This window comes from Dromaius novaehollandiae, chromosome 13 (genome assembly GCF_036370855.1).
Source record: "Dromaius novaehollandiae isolate bDroNov1 chromosome 13, bDroNov1.hap1, whole genome shotgun sequence".
Lineage (NCBI taxonomy): Eukaryota > Metazoa > Chordata > Aves > Casuariiformes > Dromaiidae > Dromaius > Dromaius novaehollandiae.
Window position 1 is genome coordinate 1,326,187 of NC_088110.1, and position 22,391 is coordinate 1,348,577.

Consider the following 22,391-nt stretch of genomic DNA (forward strand, 5'->3'; position numbering starts at 1 on the left):
GGGAACGGTGTCCCCCGAGGTCGGTGTGGGGAGAGACTGTTCGTCGGGGAGCCCGCGTGGCCTGCAGGCCTCCTGCCCCAGCCAGGCCTCCAGCCCTGGGTGCCAGCTTCCTGCTCCATCCTCCCGCTTCCACCCCTGCCCACAAACCCACCAGCCGAGTACCTGAGCCTGCTGTCCTCACCATCGCCCCTGGTTTCAGGCGGGAGGCAGGTGGATGGTGCTGACGGGACTTGTGGACTAGGAGCCCTTCGCATAGCCCACTCCGGACATCTCTGCTCTAGCACTTCCCCACCCTTGCCCCAAGCACAGGTCACTCTCGCTACACCTTGGATCACAGCTCTGCAAGCCACCTTCCCCTATCACCTCAGCTCTCTTTGTCCGTCACCTTCTTAATACGGCCTTTGTTCAGGTGCCTCCCAGGCCAGTGCTCCTTCTCTCCTGTGATCTTGCTGCCTGCAGTGTTATGCTGGTTTGTGCCAAGGGCGCCTGCACCTCTCTGCCTTTGTGTTGTAAGCTGCCTGGAGCAGGGGCTGGAGGTGTCCTGTGTTGTGAAGAGGTTCTGTTGTGGCCGTACAGCACCATGCACCAGAGGCTCCAGCATGTCAGAGGGCTCCTGGGTGTAATGGCGGCACTGGCAATACAAGCAGGAACACGTGCTGAGCTGGAACTTCACCTCAGAGGCTCCACTTCTACCCCTCAGGAGCAAAACCACCTCTGCTGCATGCTGCTGATTTGCCTGCCCCAGCTGGACCCCAAGCCCAGACCCCACAGCTGAACGAGGCCTGTGTGGGCTGTAGCTCGCTGAAGCACCGGCCATGTCTTTTCTGGGTTAGCAGGGCTCGAGGATGTCAGGATGATTAGCAGACTTGCCTGCTTCACGTTTTGGGGGAGGGCATGTTCACCATTTACGAGCTGAATATGCTGAGCCTTTGGACTTTACATTCAAGCAGCATCCGTTCAAACTGTGCCCCTGTAAGCACTGCAAAGTGCTGCAATTATTTTTGCAAATACCTCAGGAGCAGAACTAATACTGCCAGGCATTTGTCAACACTCACAATACCCAACTGGCTATTTACATTTATATGCAGAAAACCAAAGCAGGGCTGCAAAACCAGTAGCTGAATGCTTCACTCCTCGACTTTCACTTGCCAAAACGCCTGGTACCAGGAACGTTTTGCCTCTCAGACATTTGCTGCCATTTCTTCAACAATTTTCCTTGGCTAAAGTTCCCAGTCTATAGCATCCCTGAAATGAGTGTCTCTGCTGGAGCCTTTTCTTCCTTTTTGGAGACTCTTCAGCCTCCCCACTCAGCCTCTATCTCCGGTCGCCTCCAACCTGTTGGACTTTTCCTCTTTCACGGATGTCTCTGTTGTGTCCCCAATTTGTCTAGCTCAACATAAACACTTCTTTCCAGTCATCCAAGGCCTTGGAAATGATCCAAAGACTTGCCTATTAAGATGCAGTTTGGGCTTTCTGTCTGTGAATCTGTGGCAATTGCACAAACAACCCTTACACAAACACCATGGCTGGATAGATTTTAATTTTAACCCAAACTGTATATCAGTATGTGCTATTTGGAAGTGAGGAGGCTAATCAAGAGAGATGAAATAATAGCTACTGGTGTTTGCAGTATGCTTTTTACAGAAGTGCTTTGCTTTCAATCCCAGCCTGCGCTTGGTGCTCGAATGCATGTTAGGCTCCAGTCTGACTGTTACAGCTCTGCTATTGCTCCAGGCCTTGGGCCATTTCACCAGCTGGGGAAGGGAAACAAAACCTGTAGGCTTTTTCAGACCTTTTGCATAGGACTTGTGTTATCATCTACCACTCAGAGAGTCAAATCAAAGCAGCCAGCAATCCCCAGAGCCTTCTCTTGTCCCAACCAGCTGCAGAGTGTTTCAGTTTTAAACCCTATCCATGGTAAGTAGCACTGGCTCTGCTCACTCCTCCAAAACTGCCTCTGGACCTGGGTTGTCATTGCTTGGAGGCCCTTCTGGTAACAGGGTCATCCCTGGGAGAAGAAGCACCCAGCATTGCACCAGCCAGGTCCCACTTTGGGGTGCTGCCTCCTAGTAGCTGTGCACGTACCCCAGCTTGGCACCCCACATAGCACTACTTGTAAGAGCCAGACTCAGTTGCACACAGGCTTTGACAACAGTGTTCACCCTGCTGCCTGCTCCATGGCCCCTCTAACTGCGAGGAGTATGGTGAGATTATAAACTCCCTGGGGAAACCTCCTTTTTGATACACTCTGCTGGAGCTGCCAGCTAAAGGACAGAGACTTGCACATCTCTGCCTTTTGCAGGTCTTGGCTTTTCTGGCTCCATGCTCTGCCATTCCCCACTTATTATTGCTGCTCCCTTCCCCCAGGTGTATCCCCTGTCTCCTCTGGTTGCTAGCCCATTTGCTGAGCACATCTGGAAAAAAAATAGTTCCTGGTTGCTCTCACCCAAGGGAGAGAGGTGTTCGGGCCTGTTCATGGTCCTGCACGCTCGCCCAGTGGTCTCTCCAAAGCCCTAGGCATCCCCCTGGCTCTGGGTATGACCACCACTCCCATCTCAGTGCCATGACCGGGCCGCTCACCTGGATTCCCACCACAGCTTGCTAAACCCAGCCTGGAGGGACTGCTCAGGGACCTAGATACTCCGGTGGGGAGAGGCCACCTCCTCCACCCCACCACCCTCCCTGATGGCTGCCCCAGGCCTGCTGCATCCAGCCCCAGCCATGTCCAGCCAGGAGCACGGGACTGCAGTGGGCTCCATGTGTGCGTGGACACGCGGTCTTGTGTGCATGCACATGTGCAAGCGTGGCTGTGAGCAGTGTGCCTGGCGGGTGAACGCATCCATTGCAGTGTCCGTATGCCTTTCTCACATTCCCTGCATACAGGAAAATAAGTGTGCTGAACTCAATGAGACACAAAGAAATAGAATTGAAAAGGAAGAGGCAGAAGAAATTAAAATTTACTGGAGCTTTGGAAGCAGGCAGGGGAGGGGGTGGCTGGGAGCTGACTCATCTGTCTTCATCAGCTGCAATGTGGATGACTGCAGGGAGCTGCTGGTTGCCCTTGGGCTGGGTCCTGGCAGGGTGGGGATGTGACGGGTGGCTGTGTTGCTGGGGCACTGGCAATGTCCCTGGTTTTGAAGAGGGGATCGGGAGCAGACAGCCACAAGAGCAGGGTGCTGGAAGCAGAACAGGACACCAGTCTGGACACCAGTGGGCAATGGGACTGTGGCCCACGGCATGTTGACAGTGTGCTGGCGGAGCATAGCCCTACAGACATACTGGGGAGGCATGCCAGATTGCACAGCATGCTGAGAGAGCATGATGGAGCAGCCAGGGTGCTGGTAATACAGCAACAAGCCAGGCTGCTGGTGCCTAGAAACACAGAGCTGGCAACGCTGCTCGGACAGGGTGTGCTGAGCCAAGCCCCATCCAGGTCCCGAGAGGGTGCAGGGTCCTTCTCTACCAACTAGCTGTGTGCCATGTTCTCAAAATGCTGCAAGCTTGCCAATAATTGGCCCTGCAGACACTTAGGAGGGATGTGCAGCCCATGAGAGAGCATGGGGAAACTGAGGCAGGGGTGAAGGGGCTTGCAGCACAAGGAGGAGCAGAGGATGGGCAGGGTGAGAAGAAGATGTTGTGTGTGCAGGGCAACATGGCTGGTCACACCTTGTCCCTGTACTCTGGAAGGACTGGGGATGTCACCCATACACATGTCCCTCAGTTTCCCCAGCAGAAAGTGGAGAGGCTTCCGTGTGGAGTGAGTCAGTGCGTCCACCTTTGGGGTGGACCCTACTGAATCCACATTTCCTGCTCCCCATCCTGCTCTGCTGTGGGAGGCTCCCAGGTGGCTCCCTGCCGGGTGCCAGCCTGGGGACAAGTGCAGTGAGTCCTCCCCACAGCACTGCCCTTATCTCACCCTGGAGGCACCTCAAGATACGTAGCAGGATGCTCCGTGGGTCCCCAGTCCCACTGCTCCATGCAGGTGCCATTCTCTGCCTGCGAGGGCCACTGTGTGCTTTCAGGCTGAGCTGGACAGACACACAGTCCCAGGACAGGGAGCCTTGGGGTGCCTCTCTGCTCCCTGCACAGCATCAGTCCGGGCTGGACACTGGGCAGAGCCCCCTGGCTAAGAGACATGTGGGGCCTTCACTACAGGGCAGCCGGAAGAACCCAGAGATCCTCCCTTCACCCTCCTCAGCCACCCCAGGACTCTGTGAGTGCCACATGCTGTTCCAGGGCTGTTTTGGCCCTGGAGCCAGCTATTTTCCTGCTCTGAGCCATGTCCCACGCTGTAGGAAAGGACTGTGGGGCCAACGGCTGAGCAGGGACCTTTCAAGGCCTTGCTTTCCCTGTTTGCTGAGACCCCCCTCCATCACAGAGCCCACCTAGCTTTGCAGCTGAACCATTCGCCCTGGGATTCCCCCAGCATGACTCATTCCCCAGCCCGCCAGGCACTGACCCTGCCCTCGACTGCCAATGCCCAGCAGTTGTCCCCAGGGCGATATCCCATTCCCTTCCCCATGGTTGCACATTCCTACATTCTTTGTTCCCACTGAAACTGTGCCCTGAAACACAGCTTCTTCCTGGCTCCTCCTGAGCATTCGTATCAGGGTTGGGAGCTGTTACCCCAGCCCATCCCTCTCCTGCCTGGCTGGAGAGGCCAAGCGATTAAACCAGGTGACATCTAGCACCACTGAGATATCAAAGGGATGGCTGCCCTGGGAGAAGGGGAAGGGGACATTTCTGGCCTCCCAGGATCCCCATCCTCTGTGGGCCCCTCCGCAATGTATGGTCCAGCCCCATCACACCAACCTGGTCCTGCTGCCATTCCTCCCCCTGCAGCTCTGAGGGCCCCACATAGGGAGAGGGAGGGGTGCGGGACATGATCAGCCTCCTGGACAACCAGGGCCACTGCACTCTGCTGTCCCTAAGGGCCCCCCTGGTTGGGGGACCCCCCACAGTCACAGACACACATTGTCACTGGGGACAGGCCTGCACCCGTACACTGCGTGCCATTGTTTGGGGCCTCCTGGGTCTGGGGCTAGAGCTGGGGCTGGAAGCAGCAAATCTCAGCTAACATCACCTCTCCAAAATATCTGTGGGGGCACTGGGGACATGAACTGAGCCATGAGCATGGCAGGACACATGCTATTGATCATAAACTGACTGCAAGCTCTCATTCCCCATCGCACAGAGCCTCCCAAGGGCTGATTTCCCCAATGTTCTACTTCCAGGGGGTATAAAAGGTCCCAGGGTTTGCCACGCAGTGCTCTGCCCAGCCAGGCACACACCTGGAATACCCACAGAGGTGGCCAGCCCTGCCAGTGCCCAGTACTGCCCCGAGGCTCCGCAGATGGATAGAGCTGGAGGCACCACCCAGCACAGGTGGAATCCAGGCCATAGCAGAGAGATTTAAATGGGCCTGGGAGGAGGAAAGAGGCAAGTGGCACTTCCGAAGGGAGACACAGTCTTTATTACCCACACAGCACACCATGAGGAACTGCGGTGCCAGGCCAGCTCATTCCCACCCAGGTCAGGGCAATGGCTGCATCTTGCCTTCAGGGTGCTCTGAGCTAAGCCCAGCCACTGCCTTGAGCCAGGCCAAGGTCTGTGACATCCAGCAGCCCCGTTCAGCCCCTCACTGCACCAGGGCTCCTGTCTGGACGCAACTGGACTGCTAATTTAGAGTGTGGGTCCAGGTGGACCTGGCTGTTGCAGGCACCAGGCTGGGAGTCTCCCTGCCCTGAGGCTTGTCAGAGTGTGATGGTGACAGAGGACGGTGAGAGGCAGAAGAAGAGGATGCTGTTTCTGGGATGCTAGTGTAGAGCATGCTCCCATCTAGGTAGGTCCCAGTGCCATACTTGCCCCTCAGCCCTTGCCCCCTACACCAGGGAGCCCAGCTGAACCGGACCTCAGCCCTGGAGGTATCTGCGTGGGCCAGACAGGGAGCAGCCACAGGGTCCTTTTGAGCCAGCACTGGCCAAGGCATGTGGTTGCCCACTCAGGGGTCCTATTGCCACAGGGAGATGTGCTCCTGGGCTGCAAAGGGAAATGGAGAGTTAGTGCTTCCCATACCAGAGAGGCCTGAGGGGTCTCAGCACGACTGGCTGAGGGGGACAGTCCCTGCAGAGCTGGAGGCCGGTACCTCCAGGGCTCTGCACCTTGATGAAGATGCTCTGGCTCACCCAAACTGCCTACCCCTTCCTTGTGGAGGAAGGAGATGGGCACAGCACAAGGGGCAGCAAGGGCTGCCAGGCCACTCACCAAACTGGCAGATGTACCGATTTCGAGTCTTGCAGCGCTGGTCATTCCAGTTGAAAGCAGCTGACGCCTGCATCTCCACACAGTTCCCAAACCTGCAGCCCCAAGCAGGTGAGGGTGGTAAGGCAGGCAGGGAAACATCATGAATGTGAGCCGGCTGCCACAGGCTCCAAGTGAGACACAGCCCCAGCAGAGACACTGCATAGCGCCAGACCTGCTATGTCTCTGGTGGGAGCTAGAAGGGCAGGATCTGGCCAGGGTCATGGCCAGGCACTTACCCCTGGTTGTCTGGCTGTCCAAAAGCAAAGCTGGTGAAGGAGGATGGCTCACCCGTGTCCCAGCGGAATGAGGCCTTGGATGTTTTGTAGGTGAGACCTGCAGGGTGACAGCCAGGATGGCAGAGACTCCAGCACCTGGGATATGCAGCAGCTCTGTGCCTTGGCACCTGCCCTGGTGAACCCTCACCAGACTGCATCCGCACAGCACTGATGCTGGCACTGCAGGCAGATGCAGGGGCTTGGGAAGACAGCCCTGACTCCACAGCACAGCCAGGCACTTGCAGGGATGTTGCTTGGCCGAGGGGAGCTGGACTCGGCTCCTCTCTCCCCTTGCTTGGCCCAGAGGAGCTGGACTCAGCTCCTCTCTCCCTTGTGTCCCTTCAGAGGGCAGCGCCACAGCCTAGGTAACTCACCGATCCAGAAGTTACGGGTCTCAAAATCTGTGTCCGTCACCCTGTTGCTGGTTTCCAGGCGGCTGAGGTAGAAGGCCAGGATGTCCTGGACTTTCTGATTTCTGATCTGGGCCAACATCGCCCCTTTCTCCTGGAGGGAAGCATGAGAGTCAGCCAGAAGAACTTGGCTCGGATCTGTGCTAGGCAGCCATGTGAGGCACCGCCTGCTACTCTGCTCCCCAGAGAAAGCAGGGAGTGGGTCATGCCAGCTACGGGGGCAAACACCACTAGGGCCCTGGGCAGGAGGACCCGTGCTGGGTTGCTGCCCAGACAGCTCGGGCCACTCCCAGGCAAATGACCATCAGGGCACCTGGACCAAGTCTTGGGAGGCTATAAATCCAGGTGACACTTTTCGGCTGCAGAGATCCATGGAACAAGGGAGTGGGGCTGCCCGAAGCTTTAAGAGCAGCTCTCAGTTTTGCCACTAGTTTTGATGGAAGCATCCAAAGCGTTCCCTGCAAGGTCTCTGCTGGGGGAGACATTTATGCTCCACATTTGTCAGTGAGCAGAAACGTTCTCATTTTAGTGAAAATAGCCCAAGCTCAAAACTGAAAAACTTTGTAACTGGGCAAGACCTTTTGCTTAGCTGTGAACAAGGCTTTTCTGGTTTGCTGAGCCTTACTCCAAGGCTTTAGGTCATTTTGTCCAAGACTTGTCCGTTTACAGTGCTCTGACCGTTGTGACAGCTACTATAGGGCCCTTCTCACAGCTGCTTGCAGAGATATTAACCCAGCAGTTGGTAAAATGTGTTGGATGTCAGGGATCTTTACAAAACTAAGAACAAAGCAGAGAACGTCATGTATAATAGACTTGTGCTGGCTGGAGGTGTTAGCCTGCCATCAGCCAGGCTTCCTCTGATGCCCAGGGGGTACAAGGCTCATGTTGCGACTCAGGGCTCCTCTCCTGCCTGGCTTGCCTGGCATGGTGGCCCTGCACCCACTGGCATCTTCATCATGTTGTATCACTATGGGTTTCTGGTTGGTTCATTCCCCATACCCCACTGATCTCCTTGCGTAACTGCTGCAGGTGCTCACAGACCTCGGAGCTGGCCAGTGCCCACCTTGCTCTGATGAAGGTCAGAATAAGCTTGGGGTACCCATGGTAAAAGGGTGGCCATAAAGGGCCCATCAGTTCTTCTCTGCAGGGATGATGGTGCAGATGGCTAGTCACCAGTGGCTCTCAACCATGGTAGCAGGCACAGTGGGGGACGCAGGAGACAATCCCGTGCGGCTGCCCCATGGTATCACACAGCTTCACAGAACTGGTCATACCATTTTCACCTCCTGGAACTGGAGGCATTAAGGAGGATGTAGGGAACGGGCTGACCTCCGGGCACCTCATCCTGACACCTGCAGGGCACCTTAAGCTGGGCACCTACACCATAACCACTGCGCCTGACTCCCTGCAGGCTGCTCAGCACCTCCCTAGGCAATGAGCTGCCTCTGTGGCTTGGAGGGAGGCACGGACACAATGTGGGAGATGCTCCAGCAGCGTCAGCATCAGGATCTTTCATAATTGCCAAGGCAGATTCTGCCACCCTGCCAGCAAAGGACAGTAGCCGGGAAATCCCAGCCGGGACCATATCCTATGCTCACATGGCAGTGAGGACACCACAGGCTTTGAAGCTGTCCGGGTGGGTAGGATCTCTGTCGCACAAAGCTGGGGGCTCACCTGGCACTTTATTTTGGCTCCATAGTATGTGTCGGCCTCAGGGGACACCATGAAGCAGTTGCCGTCTATCCTCACATCGCAGGCGTGGAAGGGGAACTGAATCTTCGCTGCGGACACAGGCAGGCGCGGATGGGTCTCTGCCCGCCCTGGCAACCTGCGTGCCAAGCTGGGCCCTCCAGCCCCATGCACACCCAGTTTAGCCCTGTTGAGCCCAGCGCCTGGGGTCCCTGCATGGAGATGCTTGCTGGGACCCTGAACTGGCTGGCCTCAGCAGCACAGGCCAGCCCAGACTCACTTCCGCACTCGGCACCACTGTAGCCGATGTCGCAGAGGCAGGAACACTCCTCCTTCCTGAACTTCCCATGGAGGCACTGCACGCTGCACTTCACTGCAAAAAAGACAGCATTAGCCCTGGCCCAGCCTGCAGCAGGGCCAGCCCAGCTCGGAAACCCTCACGTGCCCCAGCACACAACGCTGCAGGCTGGGGCATCTCTGCAACGCACCCCGTGCTGCGCTGGGTGGGCACTGCATGCACGCTTCACTGACCACATATACATGCACTGCACTGACCAGTACATGCATGCACTACTCTGGCCCCATACACGTGGGCACTGCACTGACCACCTGCATGCATGCACTGTGCTGATGGTGTCCAGCTCGTCCTTGTCTACCATGCCCTTGCCTGAGGAGGAGAGGCAAGGGCAGGCAGGCATTGTACAGTGTGCCTGCCCCTCTCACCTTGGCAGTACCTGCCCGTGTATCCTGGGGGGCACGTGCACTGGCAGCTGCTCATGTTGAGGTGCCCGCTGTTCCTGCAGGTCATGCGACACGGGTTCCTGGGGACCTCTGGGCAGAGAGAGAGCACACACACACGTGCAGCTGTCAGGGGACAGCTTCATGCCTGGGTGTGCATGCTGCCCCAGCACAGCATGGAGCATGGGGGCAGTGGGGACTCACCGCAGAGCCCACCACTGTGGTCCCAGGATTTGAAGCAGCCGGAGAGCCCGGCAGTGCAGAGCGAGCACCAGGCCCCTTTCTTGTAGGGGACAATGGTCTTCCCGTTCATCTCCCAGTTGCCCCTGACAAAAGACATAGAGGCTGGCCGTGTGGCATGGCCCTGCCACACCTGGTGGGGCACTGGGGACCCCCACGCGGGCACCAGGGCCAGAGCAAGGGGCAGCAAAGCAGGGCCAGCCAGGGCCCATCACGCTGCAGCGGGCCATGGCTCCGCCCACTGCCAGGCGTGGCCCTGCCCACACACTCAAGCCCCGCCCACCATCACGCAACCTCCCAGCCCCACCCACTGCTTGGACAAGGCCCCACCCACACACCCAGCCTTGCCTCCTCATAGGCTAGGGGCCGCTTCACCACAGTGCAGCTGGCTCCGCCCACACTGCCCAGCCCCACCCACACCACCCAGCCACACCCCTCCCAGTGCAGGCCCCGCCCACAGAGCCCAGCCACGCCCACACCAGGCAGAGGCCCCGCCCAGATGCTCAGCCTCCCCACTGCTGGGTCAAAGCCCTGCCCCCTCCCAGCCAGGGCCCCCCGGCAGCCGTGCCCCCTTACCCAGGCGAGTAGGCGCAGGCGAAGGCCTCGCTGTGGCCCCGGTGCCCGGCGCACGTGTGCCTGCCGCAGCCCAGCTGCCCCGACGTGGCCCAAACCAGCTGCAAGAGAGCCGGCGCCGTCATCCCGCTGTCTCCCCGCCACCCCCAGGCACGCCCGACCCCCTCTGCCACCGCCCCACCTGGGTGTAATGGCTGCAGGTGGCATTCCCGGCACAGCGCCCCGCCTGGTAGTCGTAGTGTTGCCCCTCGGCGAACCAGCGCTGCAGCACTTCATCAAAGCCGCCGGTGCCCACCGGCAGCAGGGCTTCGCTCCAGCCCACGTGAGGGGCCTGCGATGGAGCAGGGCCTGCCAGGCAGCTGGCTGCACGCGCCCTCGCCAGCTGCGCGAGCTCCTCACTCCAGTCCTGCCAGGAAAGAGGCCAGTGCCTGTGAGCCCACGGCCTGCTGGGCGGCACAGCCCAGACCCGCTCCCCACATGGCCACCGGGGACGTGCCAGGCCTGCTGTGTCCTGCTCCTCCCATGGGCCTCGCGCTCGCCGCTCAGGGGCTCTTTGTGCTTCCAGTCGGGGTTCGGTTCCCACCTCCCCAGGGTGGCCATCCGAGGTGGGGAACGGCCAGCCAAGCTGGGCATGGTTTCTCTATGCCCTAGCAAAATAGTTGAGCTGCTGGTCAAGATGTGGCTGAGCTGTTCACCCCTTTGCCCTGGTGCTGCGGTGTGCTGTGAATGGCTGTGATGGGTCCCTAGGGCAGCCCTGCTGTGTCCCACTGAGCTTGCTTGAGGGAGCCAGCAGAAGCGGTGGGCCCAAGCCTAGCTCACTGGGGGATGTGCTGGGGAGGTCAGGGACGTCAGTGTTACAGGACCACCAGTGGACATGGGGGAACTATGCAGGGGTTGGTCACTGGGGGTCCAAGGGATGTCAAGCAACCATCAGGGACAAGTGGGGAACATCGGAGGACCATCAGGGAGCACTGGATATCATGCAGGGGATGCCAGGGGACCAGCCCTGCCTTCGGTGTGCATGAGGGCTGGCAGCATTTGGAGCGTGCCCTGCAGCTGGATCTGTGCCAGGCCCTCCCAGACCTTCCTCCCCAGGGCCCCACGCTAGCCATGGGAAGAGGGGCAGGGGGCTCTTATGCTTCATTAGCTTGTTAATTAACTGCTGTTTGCTGCTGACAGGCAAGAGCTGCCCCTCCGACATGAGCCCGGGCAGGAGGTAGATGGGGCACCCGCAGGGCAGTGCTGGCTCTGGTGGGGGGGGGGGTAACCAGGGTGCTCACCAGCCTCTGCATGTTGGCAGCGGGTGGCTGCACTTTGCTCCTCAGCTTGTTGTGCAGTGAGAGCACCAGGAAGGTCTCCTTCGTACTGAGAGCTGGGAGGGCAACGGAGAGCAGGGGGTCAGGGCTGGGGGCTGAGTGGGGCCCTGAGGGGCCCCTGTCACAGCCAGCCCCACAGCCCCAGCCAGGCGCAACGGCCCCCCCGCCGCCAGCCAGCAGCCAGGGATACGGGAAGGCACCCAGGTCTCCATGGAGACCGGAGGGGAGAAAAGAAAGTGCTTTTGGGCAGGGAGCACAGAGGGGGCAGGGGCTGGGGGTCCTCGCCTGCTGGGGCCCCATGCCTTGCGCAGGCGGGCTGAGACTGGGAAGGCACCTAGCCCCCAGATGGCATTGGGGTCAGGTGCACTGGGGGCTGCCGGCACCCGCTGCCTCCATCCCACCCCATCAGCCCTCTGCTAACCCAAGGTCCAAACCCCACTGGGCTGGCCCCATTGCCAACCCTGAGCCCTCTCACCAGCCCAGACCCCTGTCACTATTCTCAGGTCCTGATCACCAGCCCTGGGTCCCCATCACCAGCCCAGACCCCCCCCCTTGCCAACCCCAAGCCCCCATAGTCAACCTCAGCCCCACCACCACCCCTAGGCCCCCATCACCAGCCCAGCCCCAGGTCACATCGCCAGCCCGGGCCCTCACCACCATCTCCACCCATCATCGCCAGCCCCAGGTCCCATCACCAGCCCCAGGCCCCCACTGCCTGCACAGATCCCCTGCCCACCTGGGAAGCACCTGGCCTGGCCCTGGTGCAGGCAGCCAGGAACGCAATGCAGGGCTGGGGGACATCTACCCTGTCCCTGCGGAGACAGTGCTCAGCAGCCCCCCGGGGGCTCCCTGAGGTGGCTGCTCCACTCCAGAGCCAGACATCCCTCGGCTGCCGACGGCAGACTGCCCCCCAGCCCCTCTGCCATTACCTCGGTGCCCCAGAGCCAACGGGGACAGCTTCTCCAGCGGGTCGGGTCCTGTCTCGCCCACCCTCCAGGCCAGAAGGCTGCAGGCCAGCAGCGCCAGGAGTCGGCGGGCTGAGACTCTGCCGTCCTGCATGCAGGTGGCTGCGGGGGCCAGGGCCCCCTGACTCCGTTCGGCTGAGAGAGGATTTGGGAGAGACGAGCTGCCCACCAGCAGCCCGGAGCTGGTGCACTCCAGCCCGGAGCACTGGCTTTGGGGCGAGTGAGGCTGCACACTTGTGTGTGTGTGCATGAGTGTGTGTGTGTGTGTGTGTGTGTGTGTGTGTGTGTGTGTCTGGTTCCAAGATCTGATCCTATTCAGAACTTCAGACAGGCACTAGCTGGTCAGCTTGAACAAAAGGTTGACGGGTGAGTAATAGCTCTGTCAAAACAGTCGCTCACTGGTGCGAACGGGGGAGACGGCTCCTGCGGGGCCCCGCGCCAAGGCTCTGCACTGCTGCCCCACGGTGCTGCTCCGCCAGCGCGTGTTCCTGTGACGGATCCGTCGGGGGGTCTCCGTCCCCTGGGTACAGCACAGCCCTGCTCTGGTCACCTCCCTGCTGTGTCCCGGCCCTGTCACTGTGAGCGAGGCCGGGACAAGAAGCAAGGCAGCTCACGGGAGCAGGTATCCCAAGCAGTGCCCACTCCAGGGCCAGTCGTCTGGGTTTCAGAGCTTGGGTCCCAGAGAGAGGAGGCAGCAAACAGGAGCGGCTTGTTCCCTGGGCCCTGCTGCCTCCTCTCATCCCTTCCCATGAATTAAACATGCTGGGGAGGGGACATACCACCAGAGCAGGAGCAGCAGGCACAAAGCCAAATGCCTGCTCCGGGGAGCTGGGCAGTGTGGTTACAGGGTGGGAGGCCTGTGAGGGCTGGGGAGGCAGCAGCAGGAGAGATGCCAGGCTGGGGGCCACGTCTCAAGGGGCCCTTGGGGTCAGGCATGGGCCCTGGAGTCTCCTGTGCTCAGGGGGCTCAGTACTGCCCTCACAGCTCTGCCCCCGGCATGGGGCACTTGGGGGTGCTCCCTGGGCACAGGGGAAGTGTGTGGGCCTCGGCACACTGAGCCCCAAAAGCAGATGAAGGGTTAACACGCCCTATCCAGTGTCGGGCACAGCTCTCAGCCGGCTGTTGTGCACATGAAGCTCAGCTCTGGCACAGCCCCGCTGGCTGCTTCACCCATTTCAGAGCACGTGTGCAGGGGGAGTGGGTGGGAGCAAGTATCCCCTGCCACACTTGGGTATCCCCCAGCAGTGACGTGGGATTCATAGGGCCCTCTACCCCATGGAGAGCTGCGGTGGAAGTTTCATGCAGGTGCCAGGACAGATTTATGCCCACCACAATTTGGAGGCACCCAGAAAAGAGCCCACTTTCCCTGGGAGGATGCTGCGAGGCAGAGCAGGGTGTGTGGCAGGCCCTGGAGATGTGAGCTGCGGGGTGGCACAGCCATCGTCTCTCCTTGTGGCTCTCTCCATGTCACCATCCCAGCCCAACCATGGTTTTCTTGTTCCCCTCTTATCCTGGCCCCAGCCTGGGGTTCAGCCTGGCTCCCATGCTCCTCCATCACCCCCAAGTTGCATGGCCCCATCATCCTGCTCCCCAGGAGATGGCCTCTGGCTGCCAGAGTAGGAAGAGTAGCCCACAGGCTGCGGTGATGGGTACTAGGGCTGCATCCAAAAGGGGCTGGGTAGTAGAAAGGGGTGAGAACTCCCTGCTCTGGGTCTCATGTTATTTATGAGCTGCTTCTCCCTAGGTATTGAGGACTGTGCCAGCAACCCACGTGCCAACAGTGGAACCCGTGTGGATAGCATCCAGAGCTACACTTGCCCTTGCCCCAGGGCTGGGCAGGCCTCAGCTGCCAGACCCCTGTCTATGCCTGCAGGTGCCCTCAGGCCCCATGTAGGGGCTTAGGTTGGAGCTGGGGGCCTTTTACACCCCTTGGGCTGTGGAGGAAAGGGAGCTCACCCAACCACATGGCGCCCATCCCATCCTTTCCTGGCAGCCGCTGGGAGCTCAGTCCATGTGTGCCCCTGTGGTGCTCCCCGGGTCCCCCACCCCAACACTGACACCCCTCAGCAACTCCTCCTTCAGCCACCAGCCCCGCTGTGCTGAGGGCTGCCTGGGCTCGTAACAGTGCACTGTGACACTGGCTTCCAGATTGAGCTGGAGGCATGTGCCAAGGTAAGGGGGTGGTGAGATGGGCTGGACCTCTGCAGTGACAGGGCAACCCAGGGTGTCCCAGGGCCCAAGCCCCGGCCAGGCTCATCTCTGCTCCTGCCAGGTGTGGATGAGTGCCAGCTGTTCCAGTCCAGCCCCCAGACCGAGATCTGCCTCCATGACTGCCTCAGCCTCCCCAGCTCCTACCGCTGCCCTGCCCCCCAGGTTACATACTCCACACTGACGGCAACACACGTGTTGGTGAGATGCCAGGCCCACCGCTGCACATGCTTGTGCCAGTGCCTGCATGGCTGGGGTGCTCGTGCAAGACAATCCCGTGCGCTGCCCGGCCATGAGGTGTCCTGCACGTACTTGTGCGAGCACCAGCATGGCTGGAAGGGTGGGGCAGGGGATGAGGGGAAGAGAGGTGCAGGGCCGGAGCAGGGCTGGCCGCACTCGCCCTGCATTGCTTCAGCAGATGCGGATGAGCGCACCAGGAACCAGCGCTATTGCACCCACAGTCACCCCAACACCTTTGGGGGCCACCGCTGCACGTGCACCAAGCCCCCCCGCCACGCCACAACACCAGCTATGTCAAGACCTCCACCTTGTGAGTACTGCACATGGCTTGGGCCACGTCGCAGCCTCCTCACCGGGGCCTGAGGAGACAAGCCCACGCTAGCCACTGCTGGGGCAAATAGTCGTGTGGGAGCCCCTGGTGTGCGTGGCCCTCTCTGCTGTGCCCTTGCCTTCACAGGTTGAAATCCAGCAAGCAAAACCCCCACGCTCCCGCTCCTGAGACCAAATGGCTCTGTGTGGAGTCACTGGGCACAACTGAGCCCTGGCTGGCTCCACTCCTTCCCCCTTGCACGGCACAGCTCCGGCTTTGCTCGCAGTGACCCGAGCAGAGGAGCATCCCTGCTCCGGGCTGCAGAGCTGCATCTGTAGGAGGCAAAGCTCAGCCCGGCTTCATCCCTGGCCTCCAGCCAGGACTGTGATGTCTCCCAGCCCCAACCTGGGGTCTGCGTGCTTCTCACTGGAGCCAAGCCTGCCCTTGGAAGAGCGTGACCCAGAGCTGCTCTCTGCAAGGCGTGGTGTTTGCCTGGTGCAGGCATGTTTGGGACGCAAGTCTGAGAGAGGTCAGTGAGGTACGCCGCCCATTTTGCACAGCAGAGGATTAAGCACTGGCTAGAACTACCCCCCCGAACGACAGTTACTGCTCGTTTTGTCGGCTTGCTGCTGTCCCAGTGCAGGACCTGAACTGAAGACTTCTGAAGTCAAGGGATTGATTCTCAACAGGTTCACAACCACACCAGGCCCATAAAAACCTAGACTTTAACTTACTGTACCTTTTGTCTCTGGAGTCCATACACACACACACACGTGCACGCGCACACACATACCCCCCTAGTTATTAAGTACTACATTACAAAAAATAACCTTCGAACATATTTCGTTTCAAAACATATTTTGACTCAAAGCTAAAATCAAATAGATCAGTCCTACATATTTTTTGTGAAAGAAAGAAATGACTATGACCACTTAATGTATAGTTCAGACAAGCAAGGCATTTCATACCAGGGTACTCTTAACTCAGAATGAAAGATATTTTAGGAATAAAGTGCAGTATGTCAAATTGACACAGACATGAGGTAAATGGTCTTTTTGCTGGGCCAGAAGTCTGTAATATCCGAAAGAATTTAGCTGTCTTAGAATCTTTATAGTAATTGGCCCCTATTCTCATGGTCACAGCCTTCATATGAGCTCTGTATGAGCTCTGATCCCTCTTCATGGCAGATCCGAGGCCAGAGTCTGTCCTAGTGAGTGACTGAGCAGGTTCAGCTCAGTGGAGGCCCCGATTCTTGTCCCATTAGAGACATACCCCTCCTGTAACACTTGCTCATGGCTGCTGGGGCAAAGCAGCTCTGGCAGACAGCCTGCCCCATGCAAAAGCTGCAAGGGAAACCTGAAGAACACAGCATATGCTGGGCCTGCCTGGGCCCTGTGGCCTTTGCTTTGCTCTGTGGCACCCGGCACCGCCAGGCAGGGGGACCAGCCTCAGAGTGATGCTGGGTGCCTATGCCAGCCCCTGCTTTCCTCTTCGCTGCCCCAGCTTGCATGGCATGTGAAGGTGCATGGCAGAGCAAGGGGGCTCTTGTAACTGCTAATAAAAGCAGCTCTAGGAAGGGTGTCCTCCTTGAGCAGGGAGGTGTGCTCCTTGGGGATGCTCTCTGCAGGTGCAGAAAGTGCTGCAGGGCCCTGGGGAGAGCCTGGGATGGGAGCTGCAGATGTGGCAGTCAGCCTCTTGCAGAGCTTGGCTTAACAGGAGAGCTGTCAGGCATGGCCAGGATCACACAGGCTCCACATCACTCCTGGTACTGCCATTCCTGGGGGCCATGATACTGAGCCTCCCCTCACAGGGGTGAGAGAAGTGCTGAATGCACTGTCCCACAGGCCACAAGCAACGGGACTGGTTTGCAGCCCGCACTTTTGGCAGGTGCCAGGCATGCAAGCCACTCGGGGAGTGCAGCAGGGCCCCTCAGTGCCAGGCAAGCAGGCACCACGGCCAGCACGCATTTCCTCATGGCCAGGAAGCCCTACTCTGCAGCAGCCCCGGCAGGAGCTGGCTGCATGGGCAGTTGAAGCTGCAGCTCTGCATCTCAAGGAGTGCTCGAGCCATTTCGTCCCTCTACCCAATGCCATGGAGAAGGCAATGCCAGAACCCCCTGCTCTGGACTCGAGTGCAGGCAGTGCATGAAAGAGAGGTGCCAGGCTCTGTGCCAGTGTGGCCTCTGGTAGGGGGTCTTTGGGCACCCCCTGTCACCACCAGCATGGCTCTTCTTCGGTGTTCCACTGGGCACTGCCAGCCCCCACCGTCACACAGGGAGAGTGGCAGCAGTTGGAGGTTGAAGAGGTGAGGAGGTCCTGGGGGGACAGCAGTTGAAGGACACACTCCCTCTGCTGCCCTGGGACCCTTCCCTCCACACACAGAAGCCTTCTTAGGTGAGGGACCAGCTGGTTCATGCCTGTGCCCCCCCGCCCCCAGTCCCTGTGTGCAGCCCGCAGCTGGTAAAGACCTCCTTGTGCAGCTGAGTCCCGTGCTCCGGGCCAGCTGGGTGCCCACAGGAGACAGCGCCATCAGCTCCACTCGCCAGCACCCGAGTGCCATCTCTGCGGCTTGACACAGCCAGCTTGCCAGAGAAGCGCAGCCGAGAGGGCAAAAGCCTCCCTGGAGGGTGGCTCAGCCGAGAGCCGGGCTGCGGAAATTGGCCATCTTTGGTGACGCTGCCTGGGAGGAGAATGGCTGTCATGGGAGGCTGGCCTGCTCCAGCTCTCGACCAATTTCTGATCCTTCCACCTCCTGCTCCCAGAAACTCTGCAGCCCCAGGAGGTAGGTGGCCTGGAAAGTCTTGATGTTTTCATAAAAACACAGCTAATGTTACTAGCAACACTCCAAAACTGGCTCAGAAATGGTGGCGTACAGACATCCTCCGTTCTTTCCAAAGAGGCCGGAGCCTTGGAAGGGTCACAATTTTTCTGACCTTCCCCATTCCCAAGAGGATTTGGCATCTCCCCTAGCAATGAAAGGCAGGATGAGTGCGTGTTCCCAGGCCGTGTGTGTGTGTGTGTGTGTGTGTGTGTGTGCGCGCGCACGCTGGGGCTTTCAAAACCAAATTAGACAGCGTTACAAGTCCGTATAAAACTGATGGCATTTCTGATGCCCAGGATGGCAGAGAACCGCACCAGGAGCTTCGGCTGCTTGGAAAATCACTGCCTGGATCTTAAGTTACGAAGATCACCGGACGGACGCCGGCCCCCGGGCGCCAGTGCTGCTGTGCTGGCACTGCAGCGGGCAGAAGGCCCTCTCTCTGCGGGCTCCCGGCAGCCGGCCCAGGCCCTGACTGCCGGGCCCCGGCGCCGGGCCGCCCTCGCAGGCCGCGGAGGCCCCGCCGCAGGCAGCGCTGCCCGGCGGCGGCCCCCTGCCCCCCGCGCCGCCCCGGCCGCCGCGCGCCGAGCGCCGTTTGGCGCCTGCGCCACGCCGTAGTCACAGCCGTTGCCATGGCGACGGGCCCAGCGGCCTGAGCCCGCGGAGGCGCCCGGGAGCTGCGGCGCCGGCCCGAGCGGGGCCCGCCGCCCGCCGGGCATGAGGCGCGAGCGGGGCCGCCCGGAGCCGCCTCTGCGGGGAGAAGGTGAGGAGCGGGCGGTGGCGGAGCCGCGGGCAGGGCCCGGCCCTCCGCAGCGCAGCCGTCCGGGGCCCCGCTCGCCCGGCGCCGGCGGCCGCAGGGGCGCGTGGCTGCTCGTCCCGCTGCCTCCCCGGCGCCGGGGCAGGGCCCTTCCCCAGGCCGCCTGCCTGCGCCCCCGGCTGGGCCTCGGCGCGGCGCGCTCGGGGGGCGTCTCGCCTTACCGCCTGCCGCCTGCCCTTCCCGGGGACGGCTCCGTCGTGCTCGGCGTGCGCCCCTCGCTGAACAGCGTTTGGGGACGGAAAATCCGGAGAGGCTCAGCTGATAGGCGCAGTTTCCCAGCCAAGCCACCCCTGCTGCTCATCAGCATCAGACAGGTCACCTCTCCTCCCTCCGCCGTGGTGCCGCACCAGTTCGGAAGCAAGCCCCGTCAGGACTTGGTCCGCTGCTGTTTACATGCACTATTTTCTACAGCTGTGTGGAAAGGAATGCGAGACGCAGAGGCCTGAGGGCACACACTCATTGCTTAGTGGTTAGGGCCCTCAGCTGGCCTGTACTCTAGAGCCAGTTCACATATCTTTATTTTTCATCAGTACCATCAGAGAAATTACAAAGGAACCCTTGGAGTTACAAGGGAAAGCCAAGAGGAATGCCTATACTATTGCTTTGGAACTGGACACAGTATTACACCCTGCTTTTGTCTGGGTTTCTTCAGGGTTTTTGTTACAAAACAAACACTTCTGTGGGATGCTTGTAATCTTAAGAATAGTTTAGTAAGGTGATAGCTTACAGTAGCTTTAGTGACAGATCACTGCATAAAAAAATTCTGTCTATATAATTGTACAAAAAACTTACGGCATTAAATGACATAACATTAAAAAACATCTGGTATTACAAAATGGTCGGGCAACAAAACAAGATTTCCAGATTCTGTGTGGGCCCAGAAGCGATAAGCATGTGCAAACAAGTTTTCAAAAACCTAAGGAGAAAAGTATCAAATTATTTTATTAATAACGATTTCTCATTACTGATGAGCCAATGGCCATGTACCAATCTGAACTATGAATGAATCTAAGGAGATACTGCTCATTTCTTCAAGGATTGGAATTAGGATTTTATTTCAAACTGCTTGTATATCAGACTGTGCTGATGAGCATAAATTATAATCTTTTATATTCTTACCCTCTACTTCTCTATGAGTCGACCTCAAAAGAGATTTTCCAGTCCTTTGCCTGTTACTGATACAGGATGATCGGTGTATCAAGATCTGAATCATTCTGCTTGTCCCTTCAGAACATTGGCACATTTGCTGTCTTCCAGACCTTTGGAATTTTTCTGGTACAGGAAACTTTATCAAAAATACCATGCGTGAACTAGAGAGCTCCTCCTCCTTTTCTTTCAGTACACTAGTGTACAAGTTAATCAAACTAGTTGAAGTGTTATTTAACATCCTCTTTAGTTACTAATGAAACATTTAGTTACTAATAAAGGACAAGAAGGTGACTGGAAGTAGTCAGTATGGATTTATGAAGAGGAAGTTGCACTTAACCAGCCTGATAGCCTTCTGTTATGAGGTGACTGGCTCGGTGGATGAAGAGAGAACAGTCAATGGTGTTTATCTCAACTTCAGTGAGGCTTTTGACATTGTCTCCCGTAACATCCTCACAGACAAGCTGATGAAGTGTGGGCTAGATAACTGGTCAGTGAGGTAGACTGAAAACTGGCTGAACTGCTGGGCTCAGTCCAGGGACAAAGTCCAGGTGGAGGCCAGTCATTAGTGATGTTCCCCAGGGGTTGATCTTGGGGCCAATACTGTTTAACATCTTCATTAATGACCTGGACGGTGGGAGCAAATGCACCCTCAGCAAGGTTGCAGGCAATACAAAACTGGGAGGAGAGGCTGATACGCCAGATGGTTGTGTTGCTATTCAGAGGGACTTTGACAGATTGGAGAAGTGGGCAGAGAGGAACCTCATGAAGTTCAACAAGGGCAGTGCAAAGCCCTGTGCCTGGGGTGGAATAACCTCATGCACCGATACAGGCTGGGGGCCGGCCAGCTGGAGCGCGGCTTTGCAGAGAAGGAGCTGGGGGTCCTGATGGACACCGAGTTGACTGTGGGCCAGCAATGCACCCTCATGGCAAAGAAGGCCAATGGTCTCCTGGGCTGCCTTAGGAAGACCATTCCCAGCAGGTCAAGGGAGGTGATCCTTCCCCTCTACTCAGCAGTGGTGAGGCCACATCTGGAGTAGCATCCGGTTCTGCATTCGCAGTACAAGAGAGACATGGACCTTTTTCAGTGAGTCCAGCAAAGGGCCATGAAAAAAACACTTTTTCACTGTGAGGGTGACTGAGCACTGGACCAGGTTGCCCAGAGAGGTTGTGGTGTCTCTATCCTTGGAGATATGATGGGCTCCATCCTCCATCAAAACCCAGCTGGACATGGTCCTGGGCAACATGCTGTCGGTGATTCTGCTTGAGCTTGGGGTGTTGGACCAGATGATCTCCAGAGTTCCCTTTCAACCCCAACTATTTTGTAATTCTGTGAACTGTGAATCTGTGAGTGTGGTGCAGAGATACCTCAGGTTAGCTCAGGTCCAACAGGGCTTCTTATTGCCAGTTCTGCAATGCCATCCCTGATCTGCTGCCTATATTGTACTCCTTAGTTGCACCTGAGTTGTGCCTGAGTTTTCCATGAAGCGGAGCATCCCAACTCTCTGTTGTCCCAGAGAATGGAGTACCTACCATATTTCTCTCCCAAGGCAGATTTTCTTAAAAGCTCATCCTCGCTCAGTTGCAAGCCAGGACGCAGTCCAACACACATTGAAAAAAAGGAGAAATAGCTTCTGAGCTTGTAGCTGTTGTGCAATCAGGAATCATAACCATGAAGAACTTGTCAGGTTATGTTTCATAACTCATCTTCGCAGTTAAAGCTTGCTTTCTCATGCCAAGGGTCCAGACATTGTAGGATAGCTGAATAGTCTAGCTGCTTCCTGCACAGGTGTCCTGCATATGTAGCTTTCCGTTTTGTTCTGCTAGAGACAATTTGCTTTATAGTTGTGTTGTAGAATAATTCCTGCTTATTTTCCCCTTTTTGTCATTAAATTATCAGTTCACTTTTTTTAGTTTCTAGTCTTTCCACTTCCTTTGCTGCTGACAAAGGAGTCTTTGTTTTCTTGGATGTTGTGTAGTGCTAAGGTTGCAATTCCAGACCGCGTGCTCCAGTGGGGCCACCCACTTTCACTACAGTTCTCTTCTGTTCACTAGCTAGAAGGAAGATATGGCATATGTGAGACAGGTGAAAGCATTTGCTCTGCCACCATCCATTACAGCTTTCTGAAATGAACACATCCCCAAAACAGAACAGATCATACTCGATCTCCAGACTGCCACCAAGATATCCCCTCTGCTCTTTTTACTTGCCTTAGGTCTAGATCTGTTAAAAGACTGGCAAAACCTGCAAGTTTCCCTTAACTGAAAATCTGTGGTATTGTCATTTCATACAGATGGCAGCACTTGCTTTTAGAGTGCATGATTGTCCTCCCCTGTTGTTAGT

At 57.9% G+C, this 22,391-nt stretch overlaps 2 protein-coding genes across 4 annotated transcripts in view; one reads left to right on the plus strand and one right to left on the minus strand.

The window, feature by feature from the left end:
* Positions 1–5,439: 5,439 nt before the first annotated feature.
* On the minus strand, positions 5,440–14,439 carry LOC112985435 (C-type lectin domain family 18 member A-like). The gene is made up of 12 exons (XM_026104052.2): positions 12,474–14,439; positions 11,509–11,600; positions 10,410–10,634; positions 10,232–10,329; positions 9,620–9,741; positions 9,401–9,508; positions 8,958–9,050; positions 8,663–8,769; positions 6,953–7,082; positions 6,540–6,636; positions 6,265–6,356; positions 5,440–6,039 (listed from the first exon to the last, which is right to left on the minus strand). Exons 1-12 carry the CDS (start codon positions 12,757–12,759, stop codon positions 6,011–6,013), a joined length of 1,479 nt encoding a protein of 492 aa, XP_025959837.2. The 5' UTR covers positions 12,760–14,439; the 3' UTR covers positions 5,440–6,010.
* A 4,238-nt stretch (positions 14,440–18,677) lies between these two features.
* Positions 18,678–22,391, plus strand: part of ZDHHC1 (zinc finger DHHC-type containing 1) — a 32,564-nt gene continuing 28,850 nt past the window's right edge. For 2 of the 3 annotated variants that reach the window (XM_064519331.1, XM_064519333.1), the window contains exon 1: positions 18,678–18,847. The gene's annotated coding sequence lies outside the window, so the exon portion shown is untranslated. The remainder of the gene's footprint in view (positions 18,848–22,391) is intronic. The other variant, XM_064519332.1, reaches the window with a different exon arrangement.